General features: G+C 42.2%; 1 protein-coding gene across 1 annotated transcript in view; it reads left to right on the forward strand.

Annotated features, from left to right (window-relative positions):
* PPP1R16B (protein phosphatase 1 regulatory subunit 16B) overlaps positions 1 to 21,405 on the forward strand; it is a 154,110-nt gene that overhangs the window by 127,425 nt on the left and 5,280 nt on the right. The window contains exons 4-10 of the mRNA XM_044664319.1: positions 5,891 to 6,036; positions 13,306 to 13,409; positions 15,082 to 15,206; positions 18,526 to 18,651; positions 19,900 to 19,975; positions 20,773 to 20,902; positions 21,011 to 21,182. Of these exons, the coding sequence (XP_044520254.1) occupies positions 5,891 to 6,036; positions 13,306 to 13,409; positions 15,082 to 15,206; positions 18,526 to 18,651; positions 19,900 to 19,975; positions 20,773 to 20,902; positions 21,011 to 21,182 (879 nt within the window). The remainder of the gene's footprint in view (positions 1 to 5,890; positions 6,037 to 13,305; positions 13,410 to 15,081; positions 15,207 to 18,525; positions 18,652 to 19,899; positions 19,976 to 20,772; positions 20,903 to 21,010; positions 21,183 to 21,405) is intronic.

Here is a 21,405-nt window from a genome sequence, read left to right on the forward strand (position 1 = left end):
TCCCCTGGTGTTCATTTTCTAACATGTTGAGTTCCCCAATATCTCCCTCCTTCCCCTCCTCTCTTCTCCCTCCCTGAGACAATAAACAATTTGATATTTGTTATACATGTGTGATTATACAAGACATATTTCCATATTCAGCATGTTATGGAAGAACCCACAGACCCACACATACACTTAAACACAAAACGATGAAGAAAATAAAGTGAAGAGTGATTGGCTTCGATCTGTATTCAGACTCACCATTTCTTTCTCTGGCAGTGGATTGCATTTTTCATGTTAAGCCCTTTGGGATTGTTCTTGGATCATTGTATTGCTGAGAATAGCTAAGTCATTCCCAGTTGTTCAGGTGACTAGAGATTAATGAGTTTTCCATTATTCCAAAAAATAAAAGAAAATCAACCACTCAGACAGTGGCCTCTGAGATTTTGCCTTTAAATGGGTATATTGACTTCTAGCTAGTGAATAGCTGGGGCAGCAATCTACTGCCCTGGCTGGGCTCCAAGGCACTAGTATCATCTCCATTTGTGGGTAATGACATACCTCAGGTGACAGGATCATATCATATCTCTCTATTGTCTACCAAAGAATGTATAACTTATCCTGGCATTCAATGCCCTCCAAAATCTCATTCTGATTTCTTCTATCCTCATCTCATACAACATACTCAATGTTCTGGCCAACTTGAAACTTTGTGCTTTTTTAATACTTTGTTCAGTGGCAACATCATAGGATCTTAGATTTAGAGATAGAAAAGATCTTTGGGGTCATCTAGTCTAATCCCCTCATTTTACCGATGAAGTGGTAGGAAGTATCACAGCTTGGATTTCAAACCCAAAGCCTTCAACTCAAGCTAAGAAGACTTTAAAGAGACAGACCCTGTCCAGCCCTTTGGGAATGGGAAAGACTGCGTGTGTCTCCTAGTGCATTACTTCCTTATGTTCCAGCAGCTTTAAAACTCAGTCTGAAAGGGCTTTCTTTCATTTGTGTCCAAGGCACTGACTGGCTCATTCTAGGTTCACAAAACCACTTTGAGAAACTATAAACATATTTCACGGAGCAGCATGTTCTGTAGCAAGATCTATGTTTGAGGGAAGAATAGACAGGACAGGGTGGAAGATAGGTGGCTTGTGAGGTGGGGCGTGTGTGTGTGTGTGTGTGTGTGTGTGTGTGTGTGTGTGTGTGTGTGTGTGTACACATGGGATTATGTGAGAGAATAAACCCTATGTACAGCCTTAACCCAATTCTGAGGTTTGGTGCCTCTAATATCTATCAGCTCTTGTCTTCCTGTGTCTTCCTTCTGTCTTCTTTAGCCAGCATCACCGTAGTTGAGGAAGCTGTCCATTCTCTGTGATCCCTTTCACTGTGACCTTCAGCAACCGTTATTTCCCAGTAGAGACTCATTACAGTGCCATCATAGGATGTTAGATTCAGAACTGGAAGGGACTTCAGAAGCCATCTAATCCAAAACCCTAATTTTTAAAAATATTGTCCATATTTTAAAAATTAACAAAATGTCTTTTCTTTCCCTTCCACTCCCATCTCTAATTGAAAAAAAAGAAAAGAAAAATTCTTGTAAAAAATATATAGTCAAGCAAAACAAAATCTCACATTGTCCATATCCAAAAAAAGTATGTCTCAGACTGTAACCTGAATCCATTGCCTCTTTCATAGGAGGTAGGTAGCATCCTTCACCACTGGTCCTCTGGAATCATGGCTGGACAGTGCATTGATCAGAGTTCTTAACTCTTTCACAGTTGCTTCTCTGTGCAATGTGATTATTATTGTATAAATTATTCTCCTGCCAACCCCTTCATTTTACAGATGAAGAAACTGAGGCTGTCCCAAAGAGGACTTACCCCAGGTCACATAGGTAGTAAGCAGCAGAGATGGGATTTGAACCCAAGTCTTCTGACTCCAGAGCCAGAGTTTTTTTTTCTGTTTACCACATGTTCCAGGAGAGAGGAACAGACAATCTATGTCCAGAATAGACAGACTTCTCTGTTTGGTCCTTGGAGTCTTGCTGCCTAACTAACTGCTATTTGCTTCCCTGTTCCCAGAAAAAATCGCCACTGAGATAGTATTAGAAATGCCTGATTTCCTTGCTTGCTTCTAAGCCCTTCAGTGCTTATCCTTAGCTTGTTAGAAAACTTACTGAGAGGCTGGGACAGGGACTAGAGCAGGTGGGAGTGGGGGTGGGGAACAGTAGCTGGGTTGTTAAGTGCCATCTGAAGATAGTTCATCTCTCTGACTTCTTGTCCAACAATAATAAATGTGCCCATTGACTGCTCTTCTCACCCCAGATGAAGTTCTTCTCTCAGCCACCCTCACCCCTGCCTGGTGCTGCCTGTTGTAGTGTCAAATGCACAAAGAAATTAGTGCCTAGGCTGATAAAAAAGGCTTTTTGTTCATGAGGATGCACTTTCTCAGCCGAGGGACCCACGGTGTAAGCTTGGGTTGCAGTTGTAGCTTCCATGGCTCCTACCCAGGAAAGGGGTCCTTTCTGGATATGCTGGCCCAGTGTCTGTCCCCTGATGAAGGGCTGTGGAAGAGCCAGGGGCCCAGACCTGCTTCCTGCCCTGGGACTGGCTGTTACTGTGACTGCTTCTTTCTTCTGTCCCATTAGGGGTTCATGGGAAGGGCAAGAGGTAGACCTAAAATGGCTATTCCTTGGCCTGCCAACCTCGCAGGCTGTCATGCTAGGGAAGTGTGAATGTTTACTGGAGGTGGGAATGGGGATGGGAATGGAACCAATTTGTGAGTCATCAATGTAGGGACCTCCCTGGTGAAGAAACTCCATCTGTCCATGCAGACTAACAATAATTTACAACTTAGATTCTTGGAGTTGCCTGGGCTACTGTTAGGTTAAGTGACTTGCCTGTATCAGAGATGGCTCGAACCCAGGTTGTCCTGATTCCAAGGAAGTCTTTCTATTCCCTACTACACACTATTGCATGGAAGTTATTACTATTAATAATTCTCATAATGATTAATAATAATTCCATTCAGTAAACATTTATTATTAAACTCTTGTGTACAAGGCGCCATGCTAGGTGCTGAGGATGAGTTGCTGAACTTGAGGAGCTCACATTCTTCTGGAGAAACTATATGTAAATACAAAGTAATCTGAGAAGAGAGAATGGCACTAGTAGCTGAGGGAATCTGAGAACATGTCAGAGAGAAAATGGCACCTAAGATGGGAGGATGATGATGATGATGGTGGTGGTGATAGTGAAGATGATGGTGATGTCAAAGGAGAAACGTGGTAGCTACAATCAGGCTGCAGTATATTTCCAGTGACAACATGTGCTCAAGTAGAGCTTAGGGATAGGGATGGGAACTATGATTTCATGGATTAAAGGGTACTCCCTTGTAAGGAAACTCCCTTTGCCAATTCAGGTTAGCACCTATTCTGCAATTTATAACTTTAGAACAGGGATTCTTAACTTGAGGTCCATGAAATTCTCTTTTTAATATTTTAATAACTATATTTCAACATAATTTACTTTCCTTGCAAGGCTATAAATTTTATTTTTTGAATTTAAAAACATTCTGAGAAAAAAACATTATTCTGAAAAAGGCTTAACTATGGTAGAAGTCTCGCTGATCAATTGTTTTCATTCCTGTCCAATTCTTTATGACTCCATTTAGGGTTTTCTTGGCAAAAATACTGGAGTGGTTTGCCATTTTCTTCTCCAGGTCATTTTATAGATGAGGAAACAAGTGACTTTCTCAGGGTCACACAGCTAGTAAATGTATGAGGCCAGATTTGAACCCAGAAAGATGAGTCTTCCTGAATCCAGGTCCGGTATTCTATCTACTGTGCCATCTAGCTGCACTACCAAAGGAGCCTGCACCACAAAAAAAAGTCTTAGAAAGTTGCCTGGGGGCCTTGAGAATTTATATCACTCACCCAGTATGTGCCAGAAAAAAGGCTTGAACTCTTGTCTTCTTGTCTCAGAGGCTGATTCTACCTGCTCTACCACACTGCTTCTCCCAAATCAGGGATAACCTCAAGGAAATACGTGGAAAAGAAGTGGACCAGCCATGGGGCATGAATGATTAATTACAGATGAAGAGTGAAATGCTCCATTGGTGCAGGTCTAGAGGAAGGCCTCTTGGCATGTTGTGGGCAGGCTCTGTGGAGTGTCTATGGGAAAGCCCGAACAAGAATCTCACAGGATGCCAAGGCATGGATGGCTTATGGTCTGTACTGTTAGAGGAAATGCCTGCACTGATGAGAGCTCCACTGAGGTGGTTATTTTTTTAAACCCTTACCTTCCATCTTATAATCAGTATTGTGCATTGGTTCCAAGATAGAAGAGCAGTAAGGGCTAGGCAATGGGGGTTAAGTGACTTGCCCAGGGTCACCTAGCTGGGAAGTATCTGAGGCCAATATAGTAGATTCTTAATAAATTCTACCTACTTTCCTTCCTTCCTGCCCTTCCTTCCTTCCTCCTTTCCTTCCTTCCTTCCTTCCTGCCCTCCTTCCCTCCCTCCCTCCCTTCCTTCCTTCCTTCCTTCCTTCCTTCCTTCCTTCCTTCCTTCCTTCCTTCCTTCCTTCCTTCCTTCTTTCCTTCCTTCCTTTCTTCCTTCCTTCCTTCCTTCCCTCCTTTTTTCTGCCTTCTCTACCTGTTCCCCTCAACCAAAAGTGATTTCTCCCTCTAGATATCTCTTTGGTACCCATCATACTCTACTTTTATTGTACTTAGCTGTGCTAATGTGTGGTTCGTCCTGTTTGACTATAAGGTTTTTAAGGATAAATGAGTGCCATTTTTCATCTTTATATCCCACAACAAAGCTTAATATAGTTGGTACTTAATAAATGTTTGTTCTGGGGATTCTAGGTAATGCAGTAGAGAGAATGCTGAGCTTAGAGTTAGAAAGACTCATCTTCCTGAGTTCTGACTCTGGCCAAGTCACTTAATCTTGCTTGTTTCAGTTTCCTTGTCTGTCAAATAAGCTGGAGAAAGAAATGGCAAACTACTCCAATATCTTTGCCAAGGAAGCCCCAAATGGGGTCATGAAGAATCAGATTCAACTGAGACAACTAAACAATAAAATGTTTGTTTAATTGAATTGAAATTAATAGTTGACTCTGAAAGACTTTTTAAAAGCTTCCTAGACTCAAAGGAATAAGACTATAATGGCTAGTTTCCAGACTGTAAGGACAAGAGACTAAGGAAGATGTTTGGGATCAGAGAGGCCCTCCTAGCACACTCTCCATCCTTACCTTGGTCCCGGGGCCCTGGTGAGGAATGGCAACACTTTGGGCAGAGTAGTAGGATTTAGAGCTGGCAGAGACCACAAAGATCTCTTCCAGACCCCTCATTTTACAAAAGTGGAAATGGGATGGGAGAGAGAATCTGCTGGAAGCTGTGTAGTTTTCAGGTGGCCAAGCCAGAATAAGGACCCAGGATTTCTGACATCAAACTGCATATTCTAGTTGCTCTGCTGCCCTTGATCTGGTCCCTGTAAATGCTGGATGCAATGAAGAACAAAAGTAAGATGCAGCTAGGCTGTTATAGGAACAATATTGGATATGGAGTCAGTGGGCCTGAGTTTGAATCCTAGTTCTGCCACTTAGTACCGGTAAAGCCTTGAGGAAGTCATTCTAGTAATAATAGCAGACATCTCTATTGTATGTTAAGACTTCAAAAATTCTTTATATATGTTCTGTCTTACTTGAAAGCTCATTTTCTTCTCCTGCAAGAAGGGGATGGGGTGGGGTCATTGCAGAAGCTAATGTCTAATGCTTCCTCCAGCTCTAAAATCCATAAGCTAAAAATTTGGTGATCTCTGGGCCCCTGTGGTTTCTGCTTTGATCTCTCCCTTGGCCTGACTTTGTCTTTTTGTGCTTTTGTGTTCCTCACTCCCTGCTCCCCTAAAGTGCTGCATAGACAACTTTGAGGAGATAGTCAAGCTTCTGCTGAGCCACGGGGCCAATGTTAATGCCAAGGACAACGAGCTGTGGACCCCCCTGCATGCTGCTGCCACCTGTGGCCACATCAACCTGGTCAAAATCCTCATTCAGTAGTAAGTGACTCCTTTCTCTCTCTCTCTGTCTGATGCCTCTCAGGTGTTTCCTTTACTCTAGAGGCATGTGACAATGAGCTCATGGGCTACAATTGGGTGGGTGAGTGGGCTTGGAATGGGGGAGAACAGTGGGATTGGCAACTCCACTGCTCCATTTTCTGGGAATAGGAGGAAACTCTGGGTTGCACCACCTCCAGGAGGATATTGGTGTGTGTGTGTTGACTGGGAGCTGACCCACATTCTTCCCTGCAGGGAGAACCTAAAGTGAGCACTGGCCACTGTTGTAGCTCAAGTTCATGGTGACTGGGAGATCAATGGAAAGAAAAGTTAGTGCCCTAGAGAGAAAGCTTCCTTTTTTTTTTTTTTACCCTTGTACTTCAGTGTATTGTCTCATAGGTGAAAGATTGGTAAGGGTGGGCAATGGGGATCAAGTGACTTGCCCAGGGTCACACAGCTGGGAAGTGGCTGAGGCCGGGTTTGAATCTAGGACCTCCTGTCTCTAGGCCTGACTCTCACTCCACTGAGCTACCTAGCTGCCCCAAGAAAGCTTCCTTTTTATGAAGATTCAGAAGACATGAATTTGAACCCTGGCTCTGTCCCTTGCTTATTGTGTAATCTCTGGCAGGCCTCAGTTTTCCTTCTTTATAAAACTCTGGGGCTGAACCAGATGACCTCTTAGGCCATCTCCAACTACAAACTTGCAGGATCCCATGATCCGGTGACTAACTGGGTCCCGTCCAGCTCTGGTATTCTGTGGTTCTGATGCAAGGATTGAATAAGGAAGCAGGCTTTGAGTCATTTTTTTCCCTTCTCACCTGCGATGATCAAGCTTACTGGTTGTAATGTTGAGTCTCAGAAGAAAGGTGTTATGTGTGCCTGGGAGTGTGGTTTAGTGTTACTGTTTTTGGGCTTGTAGTTTGCAGATTCCAGAGATTTAGGGTAGAGTGTTTTTATAGCAACAACAGATAGTCTTGTCGAAGGCAAAGGATCATCCCTTTCCCATTTTTACTGAAATCCAATAGAATACTCCTTTTTGGTGTTGACAGTGAGATTGTGTTTTAAAAAAACTAGGCAGCAGCAGACACCCCAATATACTATCCAGGAACTCCCAAATATGAATTTCACCCTGTCTGTGGCTAGGCCGACCTTGTTGTGTACACTGACCGTCAACCGCTTTGCACCCATTGAGAGGCTTGTAATATGTCACGAAACAGACAAAATAAAAGTTCCAGATTTGGAGACCTGGATTTGAATTCCAGCTACCATCTGTGTGACATTGGGCAAGACTCTTCTCTCCTTTGGGCCTTGGTTTCCTTAACTGTTCAGTAGGAGAGCTAATAATTCCTTGCTAGTGAATGAAGCTGTGAATTAGCACACCCATTCTGGGAAATAGTTTGGAATTAAGCAAGAAAAAGTTGCCAAACTGTTGATGCCCTTTGATTCAGCAGTCCCTGTGGGTTTATGCTTCAGGGACTTCGTGACAGAAAGGTTTCATATGTGAGAAAATATTCACAGCAGTATTAATTGCAGTAGCAGAAAGCTGCAAACAACCTATATGCTCAGCTATTAGAAAATGGCTGAACAAACTGTGGTAAATAAAAGGAATTGAATATTACTACACTATGAGGAGTGATGACTGTGAAGAATTCAAAGAAAGATGGAGAAACATGTATGAACTGATGCATAATGAAGAAAGCAGGACCAGAAGAATAATATGCACAATGACTCCAATCATAGGAATGAAGATGGCACCAAGAAGCAACAAAAGTTAGGTTGAATAAGATACAGTATTGGTAGAAAATCACTGAAACTAAAGCAATGCCTCTCCTTTCTGTTATCAAATAGTAAACTTCAAAAATGAGTGATACAGGGGCAACTAGGTGACAGTGGATAGAGTGCCAGGCCTGGAATCTAGAGGATTTGAGTTTGAATTTGGCCTTGGGCATTTCCTAGCTGTGTGACCCTGGGCAAGTCACTTTAACCCCAATTGCCTAGTCCTTGTTGCCCTTCTGTCTTAGAAGTGATAGTAAGACAGAAGATGAGGACTTTTTAAAAAATGAGTAATATAATGTGTCAGTCAAAAGCACTTTATTAGGCAATTTTGTTTAACTTTTTATAGGACCATGATATGGGGCAGGTTTTAAACTGAGAAGTGACTATAAGCTCCTTGAGAGCAGAAATTGTCTTTTACCTCTTTTTGCATCTCCAGCACTTAAGTATCTGGTACACAGTAGCCAGTTGATAAATGTTACTGACTGAGTGGTTGACCATCATATCAAAATAAAATGTAATAATACAAATTGTATCAAATGAAGGGTTTGAAGGGTTTGAACTACATGACTTTCAAGGTCTCCTCAGCTCTAAAATCTTCTTCTCCTGTGAAACCAGAAGCTCTAAACAGCAGAATACTGGACTTCTCACAGCTTGTGAGTTCTAAAATTTGTGACTCATCCTCCCCAGCCCCTGTTACTTTCCTAAAACAAACTTGTGGGATTATTGAAAGTGGACGTATCATCAACACTGGAGTGATTTAGAGTGGTTCTCTCAGAGAAGTATTTCAGTCATGACGCAGAGATTTAAGTTTTGTAACCACAATCAATAGCTTGGTGAAGAGCATTGCTGCTATTATTACAAAGCAGGACTATTATATTTCAACTTTTTGAGATATTTTTTTAAATGTTTGAAATGAGGTTTTATGAAAAAATTCATATTTTTATCTCATCATAAAAATGTTAAGGAGAGACAATATGGTATAACAGGAAAAAAAGAGAGAGAGAGGTTTGAACTTAGAGTGAGGATACCTGATTTCCATTCCTAGTTCTGGGGCTTCCTGGTTCCACAACCATCATCAAGCCTCCTCATTATTCTATGACTTGGTGTTTTCATTTGTAAAATAAACATCATAATACATTCAATAACTATTTCACAGGACTTGGTAATAATGAAAGGAAAATTTAAAACCCTTCTAGAAATGTGAATTATCTTAGGTGGCATTGTGCCTTGTTTATGGAAGTCAATGCCTCTTGGCTAAACCATATTTGACATTTCTACTTGTCCAAGTCTGGTCACTGTGAGTCAAAGACTACAATAAATACAGTCTGTGACACATGAGCTTGCCAGCAGTAGCAGAAGAAGAAGAAAGGAAATGCTGGCTTCTTAAGTCTCTTCAGATGATTTCAGACATACCAGTCCCTGCTTCTGCCAGATCCTTTCCTTACAGATTCAAATAGGCATATTTTCAGACTCCCCCAAGAGGCCAGGAACTGTCCGGGAACTGTCCATGGTAGACATTTTCTTTCCTCTTGCAAGTGCCTTGGGTTCCTTAGGCTGCAGTTGGAATAACACTCCTCCAAAACTCCCCAAATATTAATTTTCAAAAATAATATATAGAGGCAGCTGGGTAGCTCAGTGGAGTGAGAGTCAGGCCTAGAGACAGGAGGTCCTAGGTTCAAACCCGGCCTCAGCCACTTCCCAGCTGTGTGACCCTGGGCAAGTCACTTGACCCCCATTGCCCACCCTTACCAGTCTTCCACCTATGAGACAAAACACCGAAGTACAAGGGTTTAAAAAAATAATAATAATATATAAATGCAGGGAATTGTGGTGGTGATAGAGATATATCTTATATGTACCTCAGCATTTACATTGTTATCTCCCCAACAAAATGTAAGCTCTTTGAGGGCAGGGATTGTTTTTGCCTTTCTTCTTATCCCTAGGGTTTAGCACAGTATCTATTACATAGTAAATACAATAAAATGCTTGTTGATTGGTTGGTTGATTTTTTTTTAAATCCTTGTACTTCGGTGTATTGTCTCATAGGTGGAAGACTGGTAAGGGTGGGCAATGGGGGTCAAGTGAGGGCACACAGCTGGGAAGTGGCTGAGGCCGGGTTTGAACCTAGGACCTCCTGTCTCTAGGCCTGACTCTCACTCCACTGAGCTACCCAGCTGCCCCCATTGTTGGTTGATTTTTATTCCTATGTTACTTAAAGGTGTTAGGATTTCTTTTATGTGGGTGTTCCCTCCATTCAATGAATCAATCAGCAAGCATTGATTAAGTGCCTACTAAATACTGGATATTATAATGGGCACTGAGGAAGAGAAACAGTCTTGTTTCCTTTTTTAAAAAACTCATACCTTCTATCTTAGAATCTATACCAAGTTTTTGTTCCAGGACAGAAGAGTGATCGGGGCTAGTTAACTGAGGGTGAGTGACTTGCCCAGGGTCATATAAACAGGAATATCTGAGACTAAATTGAACCCAGGACCTCCCATGTCTGGACCTGGCTCTCAGTCCACCAAGCCACCTAGCTGTCCCAAAACAATGCTATTTTCAATAAGCTATATTATAATGGAGGATGCCACTTCTCTTCACACCTTGATAGATTATTGTTTTATGAATTATTATAATTGAACAAATTAATCTCCTGTGTGATGATGATACTCTATGAAATTGACTCTACTTTTTCTTTTCTTTTTTTTCTTAAAAACTCTTACCCTCCATCTTAGAATCAATACTGTATATTGGTTCCAAGGCAGACGAGTGGTAAGGGCTAGGCAATGGGTGTTAAGTGATTTGTCTAGGATCACTCATCTAGGGAGTACTGGAGATTAGATTTAAACCCAGGGCCTCCCCTCTCTAGGCCTCATTCCAAATCCATTGAGTCACCTAGCTGTCCCCTGACTATACTTTTTCTAATAATTGGTGCATTATCTACTACCAAGTTCATACTTGCAATCTGTCCAGATCCAAAGGCCTTTCCAGAGCTTGGACTCTACTGGTACACCCAGATTGAATTGTTTGCTAGCTCCAGGAGGGGAGGGAAGAAGGGATAGAGACAATTTGGATCATATAACTTCAGAAAACTTATGTGGAAATTTATTATTACATATCATTGGTGAAAATAATTAAATAAATAAGTCTATGGATAGGGTCTTTTTTTCAAGAACCTTCTTATCTTTGTCATGTCAAAATGAGGCCTCAAAGGAGGATGGGTGTGGTGAAGGGTCCCCAGGTTACAGACTGAAAAATGACACTGGATTTGTCAAGGCTGAAAGAAACAAGATGGACACATGATGCGAATTCCACATTGCTTTTTTGCCAGAAGGTGTTTGGAAATTCTAATCTGAGAATCTGCTCACAATCACTTGAGGAAGAGATTCTAGAATGCAGAGCTTTTTACGAAGGCTATGAAGAAACAGCCAGAACTCAACCTCATGTCCTTTGGAGCTGCTACTCTGTGCTTCTGCCTGGCCAACATGCAGCATCCCAGTGCCAGGAGGACCTGTCAGCCTGGAGAGGCATAACCCTTGAGTTGCTGCAGGCATTTAACAGCAGGATGAGCAAAAATGGGGCAGATGTCACATAGACAAGAGGATGATGAATGACTCTAGCATACACCTAGGCAGGGTGGATCTGTTCTCACATGCACCTGTCACAAAGCCTGAATGGACGTATGGACGTATGGACGTGTGTGTGTGTGTGTGTGTGTGTGTGTGTGTGTGTGTGTGTGTGTGTACAGGGGGGCCGTGGCTGCCAAACCTGATCCATCCATTCAAGTTTATATTACCTGTGCTGCCAGATTATCCTATCTTAAACATTGCTTTTTAAAACCAAGCTTTATTGATACCTTTTGTTTTTATATCACTATCGTTCTCTGGATAGATCCTGTCCTCTTCCTATTCCTTTGTAACAAAGAAAAATAATCAAGTAACAGTAGTGACTGTATCTAACAATGGATGCCATTTTCTGCCCTGCCCAGGGGAGAGAGCCATGTTTCCTTTTCTCTTCTCGAAGCCATCATTGATTTTTTAATTACTCCGAGTTCAGCTTTCTTTGGATGATCTTTTCATTTACATAGTTGCAGTTCTTACATATTTTGTCAGCTATCATTTGATCAAGATTCCTTGGCAGTCATCACATGCACATAAAATTTAGAGTTGGGAATGGCTTTAGATTTCCTCTAGTCCAATATCTCATTTTTGGATGAGCAAACTGAGGCCCAGAGAGGGGAGATAGCTTGCCTAATGTCACAAAAGTAGAAAAGCAGCAGAACTGGGATTTGGTGTTAGATCTCCTTACTCCAAATCTAGTTCTCTTTCTACCCTACCACATTTTGGTCCAAACTTCAGTCCTTTCAACCTTCCGCCATTACTCCTCTTCAACATTATTCCCTACTATTCTGTTACATTCCAATCAGGCACCCTCTCCCTTCATAGCTTAGGTGAACATTAATGCCATAACTAGGGCAGGGAGACCAAGGCTTGATCTTAGAACACTAAAATTTAGAGGACACCAATTATACCATCCTTGAGTATTTCCTTTCCCTGATGACTGCACCCATAGAACCCAAGCCACTTCCCTAGGAGCAACACTCCTTGAGCAAGATGGAAATCTGATCATACTCCCAGATGAGCTTCCTTCACACAGCCCAAGTGATCACATCCCATATGAGCTTCTCCCACCCCCCAGCTAATCCTGATCTGTGTCTAACCCTGAACCCAAGCACATTCTTAATTACTTATAATAGTGACTGGAGAGACCTTTCACTGAAGAGTGGTGGGCTTGAGAGAGTCTATTAGGGGTATTGGGGGTGGGGTGGGGTTGGAGACAATAACTAGCCTGCATGTACTGAATGGAATAAAGAAGGAATCTAATGGAGAGCTTGATCCCTACCCATTTCTATGAACGCTAGGAACCAAATCTATGAAATGCCAGTCATTAGCCCCATTGGAGTAAAACCCATCTCAGAAACATATAAAGAACTAAGAATAATGATAACCTTTAAAAATGATGCTTTCTGGGGCAGCTAGGTGGCTCAGTGGATAGAGAGCCCAGCTTGGAGATGAGAGGTTCTGGGTTCAAATCTGCCCTCAAATACTTCCTAGCTGTATGACCCTGAGCCTTACTGTTCTTCTGCTTTTGAACTAACATTTAGTATTGATTCTAAGGCAGAAGGTAAGGTTGTTTTTTTTAATGATGCCTTATAGCTTCATTTTGGCTATTGTAAGAGTAAATTCTCAGTCTTCCATCGCTATTTCCTAAGAGAGGGGAAAGGCTAGAGGGAAGAAAGCTGTCTATCATAAACAGTTCTTAGACAGCTTTTGGATAGCTTTTAAATGACCCACTCCTTTAGGATCTGCTTTCCTGAATCTGAAGTGGGGAGTATGGGGAGGGAGAAGGGAAGCAAAGGCATGCTTAAAGGGAAGACTGAGCCTTTCCTTTATAATTCCCAACATCTGGTCCTCACATGAAAACTTCTTTTTGCAGTGGGGCAGATTTGCTTGCAGTCAACTCAGATGGAAACATGCCCTATGACCTCTGTGAAGATGAACCAACCCTCGATGTGATTGAGACTTGCATGGCATATCAGGGTGAGGAGTAGGGAGATGCAGAAATTCTTCTCAGCTCCCTTGTTGTGTATATGGCAGGGTGGGTACAGAGAAGAGAGCAATGTGTATACAATGGTAACAAGACTAGAATGCATTGATCTCTGGGCCTAAAGGAAGCACCAGTCTATTTCTGATTGTGAATGTGACTATATTTATGTCTATAAATGTATGTGCTTGTGTTTGTCTATGTAAAGAGAAAAAGAAAAATTACATTATATGAGAATTATAAACCAAATTAATGAAGAACACAGAACTAGAGGATTTGGGTTTTAATCCTACTTGGCTCTTTTGATGACACTATAAGACCTTGATCAAGCAACCTTAGTTTTCTAGGCCTCCATTTTTTTATCTGTAAAGTGAGGATATAATCCCTGAGCTATCTATGTCTTAGAGATGTCGTCAGGCATGTTAGGAGATTGATAAAAGGTGTTAGAATACTATGAAAAGTGAGCTCAAGACATTATTAGCTTGGATATTCACAAATCACTATAATACCAATGATAAGATGAGAGACTACACCATTTGGGATTTCTTACTTTTCTCCAGCTAGATTGATTTGGTTTAGATATCAAATGGACATAGTATCCAGAATGAACCTGATTTTCTCTTTTAAGATTTTTTTAACCAATCCCAAACATGATAAGCATGCCCATATAGAAAATAAAAATAGCAAAAAAGAATTATACATAAAGTTGCAAATGTATAATTATACCTAAATTGCTTTTCTTTTTACATATATTGTTAGTTTCAACAAGTTCTTTTTAAATCTGATCTGCTTGCCTTTGTTTCCTACTGACCTGCCTTCTGTTCTCTTCTATGCATATTAAAATGTTGAAATGCTCTCTTCTTACTTTTCTTCTTTTTCATTTGGTAACCCTTTTAGTAGCCCTTGCTCCCTCCTAAAGCCCCACACCCAAATGAAAGAAAAAAACCCTTGAGTCAAAATAGCTCCTCAAATTGATCATATCCAAAAATGTATCTCATTCTGCAACCTGGAGATGGGTAGCGTTCTTCATGATTGATCCTCTGATATCATGATTGGTCATTGCATTGATTAAAGTTCTTAAGTATTTTAGAATTGTTCATTTGTCTAGTGTTGTGATTATATAAATTGTTCTGTTTCTGCTTACTTCCTTCTGCACAACTTCATGCAAATGCTTCCAGATTTCTCTGAAATTTTCCCTTTCATCATCTTACAGTACAATATTTCATTACATTCATATGCCATAGTTTTTTCAGCCATTCCCTACTTGATGAGCACCCATTAGTTTCCAGTTCTTTGCCACCACAAATGGATATTGCTATGAATATTTTATATATTTTTTTACATATCGGTTCTCTCTCTCTCTCTCTCTCTCTCTCTCTCTCTCTCTCTCTCTCTCTCTCTCTCTCATAGGCCTGGTAGTCATATCAATGAGTCAAAAGGTATACACAGCTTAGAAATTTTGTGATATAGTTCTAAATTACTTTCTAGAAGGGCAAGACCAATTTGTAGCTCCACCAACACTGTATTAGAGTATCTAAATACTCTAGTACCCTAGCCCTTCCAACAGTGTCATTTTTTTACCAATCTGATCTTCTTTAATTTGCATTTCTCTGTTTCCTAGTGATTTAGAACATTTTTAATATGTCTATTGTTGATTTGCTCTCTCAGGCATCACTCAAGAGAAAATCAATGAGATGCGGGCAGCTCCTGAACAACAGATGATCACTGACATCCACTGTATGATTGCAGCGGGTCAGGACCTGGACTGGACTGATGCTCAAGGAGCCACTCTGGTGAGCAGATTTGTCTCAGCCCAAGCTGGAGCCCCATCTGTCTCTACTAGTGGCAGTCCTGGACTGGGGCCATCAGGATCCCAAAAACTATAGCCCATGCCAGCCACAATGGCTGATGCCAGGGCTATGCATAACAGGAGGATTTTGTAATGTGAGATGAACTCTATCTATACAGATACAAAGCATTTTACAAGCCCTGCTCTCAGCAGGGAAGCCAAAAATAATCTTAGGTTGCAAGACTTTGGTTGGATTAAGGTATGGGTTCATAGAATATTTTGAACTAGAAGGGATTTCAGAGATTTTCTAGTCCAGTTTCCTCATGTTGTAGATAAGGCAAGCAGAGGCCCAGAGAGGGGTTGTAAAATAATCAAAGTCACACAGCTAATTAATTAGTGGCATAGCTGCAATTAGATCTGAGGCTTTCTGATTCCTGGAACAGTTCTCATTCCACAGTAGCATCCTGCTTCTCATTCATAAGTTTCCTTATGGGTCTGAATGCAAATCCCAGCTTGGGCACTAACTCTGGGAAGGTCACTCCCTCTCTTTGGACTTCAGTCTCTTCATCTGTAAGATGAGAGAGTTGGATTCTCTTCCAGTTATAAATCCTATTATCCTCCTTATTTCCTTCACAGGAAAGGTGTGAAGGTCAGATAAGATAATTGAAATGAAAGTGCATTCAAAGGTCTGATGCCCAGGCAGGGAAGCTGTTGGCACTGTGGGGTAGCCCCTGCCCACATAAGAGAAGCACCAGTCACACTGAGCTTTGAAGTGTTTGCTGGCACTTGAATGTGTATAAGCCCTTTCTCTTTGAGCTCACAGGGAATGTCAGCCCAAACCTCCACAGCATCTCCTCCTACAGTGTGAACTATTCAGGCAGCCGTCCTGTCTCATCTCAGCCACTAACATGAAAGCATGAAGCTTTTGGGTGAGAGACATGCTGAATCAACAAACAACAAATACTTATTAAACATTCTTATGTGTGAGATGCTGTGCTAGGTCCTGAATGAGTGAATGAATGAATGAAAAAGGCATTTATTAAGTGCTTACTATGCAGAAATACTATGCTTTGTGCTTTGGACACAAATAGAAAATTGAGAACAGTCCCTGCTCTGAAGGGCTTGAGCTAACTAGGAGAGATAATACAAGAGGGTTCAAATGCAGAGCAGGATGTAAAGGACCAGGACCCCTAAGTGTATTGTAGCAGGGTGAATGGCAAGGTTGAGGAGTCCTAAATATATAGCAGTGGGGTGAATGGCAAGGTTCGGGTGTCCTTAAGGTACATCAGCAGGTCAGATGTCAGTGCCCAGAGATCTGGAGGGAATAACAGCAGGGCAGAAGGTGAGGTCCAGAGGACCTTAGGACTGTTTGGACTCCATCTGACTATAAGGATTGTAGTTTGGGATATGTTACTTGTCTAAGTGGTATGAACAGACATGTCCACTCCACAGGTTGGGGGACTTAGAGTGGCCTTGTCTACCACCATCGGGAGGAAGTGAGTGGTCCTTGGGATTTGGGTAGAACAGGGATTCTGGGTTCGTTCTCACATACATGTGATGGGATGTGTGTGTGTGTGTGGGGGGGGGGGTCAATGTCCAGCCAAGAAGGGGAAAGGGCATTGACAGGAGAGAACACCCCATGGCCTTATCTCCACCACCAAGCTCTTTAGCATTTTAGTGGGCTATAAGATGGGGAAGGGTCCCTCGCTGCTGACATACAAAGCTAAATATGGCTTTTATTAGGCCCTGTTCTCAAGAAGCTTCCAGTCTACTGGGGAAAGGGAAAAGAGGATCATGTGCCCAAATAGTTCATACTTCAATATTCAAAAACTCTGGTTTTATCAATGACACAAGAATAAAACCCTTCCAAGCCTTAGTAGAGAGTTCTGAGTTTTTATTGCCAAATAAATTCAGCCTTCTTAACCGGGCAATGACCTCTCTTAGCTAGGCTGATTATCAGATGACAGACATATAATCTGTTGCTAGGCTCACTACTAGAAGCTTTTTGATCTTGATAGGACTTTCTAGAGTATATATGTTCTACTAGCATTCTCTTAACTAGTTTTAACTATGCCTATGGAAAAAGCATTTGGAGAAAGGGAGGGTATGGCAGTCATAAAGACCTGCAAGTTCAGTTGTATTGGGAGAGCAGTGGTCCTTCCTCTGGGGAGTCTAGCCCTTGTCCCTCTACAGGGCTTAGGGAAAGTGGACCCAGGAGAAGGATGCTATAAAACTCTGAGGTGGAGGGCAGCTAGCTGGCCTGGTCGATTGAGAGCCAGACCTAGAAAAGGGAGGTTCTAGGTTCAAATCTGATCTCAAACACTTGGTAGCTGTGTGACCCTGGGCAAGTCACTTAGCCCCCTTTGCCTGGCCCTTACCACTCATCTGCCTTGGAACCAATGCACTGTATTGATTCTAAGATGAAAGGTAAGAATTTTAAAAAGGAACCTGAGGTGGTAGTCCAGGTCTGGTTGTCATATGGATTACCACAATTCAGAGAAAGATGTTAGGAATGTCAGTCCTTCAGGGGAAAAGTATATCTCCCTATCTTTGCAGATATTGGCACCCTGAAACAAAGTCCCACTTGCTCCATGCTAACTGGCCTTTGAAAGCCCAAGATCTTCACAATGGAGCTTTATAGGAGAACTATGACATAATTCTGATGAAGTCTTTCCAATGAGGGAATAGCCAAGATTTTGCCTTCCATATCTCTGTACAAGTTGGTTCGCCTTCCTGCTTAGTCTAGCCCACATCTGTTCTTAGCTCTTGCTCTGAGCAGAGGCAAAAGCAGCAGCCTTCATTCAACATGGTTAGTGCTGCATTACCCAGTCCAGGATCTGACTCTTGCTATTCTTCCGCTCAGTCCTCCTGGGCCTTTTCTTTTCTCCTGTTATCTGGCCCTGGTTCCCAGTGATGAGTCACTTTGTTCTGGCTCTGACATCTGCCATCTGGCCATTCACTGTCTGCAACCCTGACATCTTTGCTTGGGTTTCAATCCCTATGACCTGGTTCCTCTACCCCTGACAACTCTGTTCTTGATTTTCATTGGGGTCTTTGTTCCCCTACCCACTAATATCTTGAGGTCAGCATTGCTTCACCATGCCACCTGTTCCTGGTTAATATTGTACTAGAAACGCTAGCAGTAGCAATTAGAGAAGAAAAAGAAATTGAAGGAATTAAAAGTAAGCAATGAGGAAACTAAACTATCACTCTTTGTAGATGATATAATGGTAAATTTAAAGAATCCTAGAAAATGTGATTTCATGTGCTTTTTAAAGTGTTTCAAGGCCCAATAATCCATAAAATTTTCCCTTTTCCTTTAGCTGCACATTGCTGGGGCCAATGGATTCCTTCATGCAGCGGAGCTCCTTCTTGATCAAGGAGTACGAGTGGACGTCAAGGACTGGGATGGCTGGGAGCCTCTCCACGCAGCTGCTTTCTGGGGCCAGGTACATCCCCCAGCTCTCCTCTTTGCATGGTGGGAGTTAATGACGCCTCATCCTTAGGTCCCCTCCAATCAAATCCACTGGAAATTAATGTTTGTAATGGAAATGGATGTTTATACCACCGTTAACAACTTCTATCAACCTTTAAATGTCTACTTTTCTCTCCTAATTTCCCATTATTCCAGAGTAGCAGGGACTGAATTTTTGAGCATGTTCACTTCTACTCAATATGAGATCTGTATCTTAAAGAAATGCCATCTGGCTAAATGTAACTAGAGGAAACATATTTTACACACAGACATTTGTTAATTTTTAAATGTATTGGAAGGATAACAGTAAAAATAAATGGTGGAGTTTCAGGGATCAGGGATTTTGAGAGTTCTTCTGCCTGGTGTTGATGCCCACTCTCTCCTAGACCTCCAGTAGTAACAGCATGTAAGACACACACCAAAAATGGTGGGCAAACTGACCCCCTCAAACACACCTAATATCTCCCAGTGGCTAAAAGGATTTGGAGGGGAACCTTCTTATTCCCACCCACCCCCATTCTGTATTCCCAAAATATAGTAGCTTCTTCCTTGGTGATAGTTTATGCCTGGATCCTTTTTCCTCACTTGAAAGTCAGCACTCAGCATTCTACAGAGCAATAGTTCTCAAACTCTTTGGTCTCAAGGCTGTTGCATTTTTAAAAAAGACTCTTGCCTTCCATCTTAGAATCAATACTATGCTTTGGTTCCAAGGCAGAAAAGTAATAAGGGCTAATCAATGGAGGCCAAGTGACTTGTCCAGGATCACACTGCTTGGATGTGTATGAGGCCAGCTCTGAACCTAGGACTTCCTATCTCCAGGCCTGGCTCTCAATCCCCCGAGTCCCCTATCTGCTCTCAAGAAGGCCATTTTGATTAGCTAAGGGTAGGTGGCAGCTTAGGGAGAATCTGAAGATTTCCATGAAGAATAACTTCCCTATGCACCATCCCCTACTGTGACGCTTGTCTGTCCTGGTGCCTGACATTCTACTCTTCCCTTATTTCTTTGGAGTAAGCAGTGCTTCTTTATTAGATCCCTGTTTACAATGTATTGATCCCTGAGCAGAAAAGGGAGATGAGAAGTTTTCCAGAGAGGGACAAGCCCTGGTCACAATGTAAGACTCCCATGGGTCCCATTTGGGTGCCCGGGATTTTGCCCCATGTGTGGTCTTTGGGCAAGCTCCTTGGAACTGGTTATCAGTGTGGCTTTGTCTCTTTGTTTCAGATGCAGATGGCAGAGCTGCTGGTGTCTCATGGAGCCAGTCTCAGTGCTCGGACATCCATGGATGAGATGCCAATAGGTCAGATTCTCTTAACTCTTCTCTTTCATTCTGGGATCATATGGGTTTCTTTGTTCCCCTCCTCTTAAATGCTGTCAGTTCTGGAGGGTCCTGATCACCCAATGGCTTATTCCTACTTTTCTGTATCCTAATAACAATGAAACTTAGAACATAGGATTTGGAAGGGACTAGAAGGAAACTCAACCCCCTTCTTTTGACAGATGGGAAACCTGGAAAGGTCTAAGAAACCTATATCAGACCAATAGCATTGCTGGGATTGAATTTAGACTTTTCTGACTCCACAATTAATCCTTTCCACTTATATCAAACTGCCTCTAGAATAATGATAACTGGTATTTTTATTGTATTTATGGTTTAAAAATGCTTTATATAAAGGAGAGAGAGAAACAAAACTTAACAAAAATTTATGTATATGATCTCATTTTCATATTCACAACAACCTTTGAGGTAGCTATTACGAGTATTATTATACCCATTTCACAGGCTTAAAAAAAATAAAGAAGCTATGTGAGTTGCACAGGATCATACAGCAAAGGTGGCAAAGCTAAGATCTGGATCAAGGTCTTATAACTCAAAATCCAACATTCTTTCCTCCCTTTTTAGTCCCTGGCAAAGCAAGAAGCCTGCTTTTCCCTGTCTCCCCCTTTCCTGAGAAGGTCAGAATGGTTCTACAGGAATTTATTTCAAGTCTTCGCTGGGTTTCCTCATCCTTTATCGGGGCAATTGGTCCCTTAGCCCCATGTCAGGCAGAAGGTTCATCCCTTGTGCCCAGCCTAACTCTAGATGGTTTTCCCTAGACCTTTGTGAGGAAGAAGAGTTCAAGGTGTTGCTGCTGGAGCTGAAGCACAAGCACGATGTGATCATGAAGTCCCAGCTGAGGCACAAGTCCTCCCTGAGCCGGCGAACGTCCAGTGCAGGGAGTCGAGGGTGAGTGGGCCCTGATTGGGCACAGCTGGGACTGCCTTTGGGGGCTCACGCCCCTCATCCTACCCTCCTAGCATTCCAGGGCTAGGGACTCTCTCTCTGTCTTCTCAGGAAGGTGGTGAGACGGGCAAGCCTCTCAGATAGGACCAACTTGTACCGGAAAGAGTATGAGGAAGAGGCCATCGTGTGGCAGCAGAGGGCCTCCGCTGCTGAGGAGCAGAGAAACTCCATCTACAATGGGGATGTCAGAGAGACCCGTTCTGATCAAGAGAACAAGGATCCGGTAAGGAGAACTGTCCTGAAGCCTTTGTTTTAGATGAGACCCTAAAATTTATGCATTCAGTGCTCTTGTCCAGATGCCCTCTTCTACTGTTCCTGATAGTTGCTCAAACATTTCCAGGGATGGGGAAATTATTTCCTCATGACAACTATACCATGATTAGAAGGGTAGATTTTAATCTATTGAAAGAAATTCTGACTCCCTATAACTTTTACCTAATCATCCT

The sequence above is a fragment of the Gracilinanus agilis genome, chromosome 2 (genome assembly GCF_016433145.1).
Source record: "Gracilinanus agilis isolate LMUSP501 chromosome 2, AgileGrace, whole genome shotgun sequence".
NCBI classification, from domain to species: domain Eukaryota; kingdom Metazoa; phylum Chordata; class Mammalia; order Didelphimorphia; family Didelphidae; genus Gracilinanus; species Gracilinanus agilis.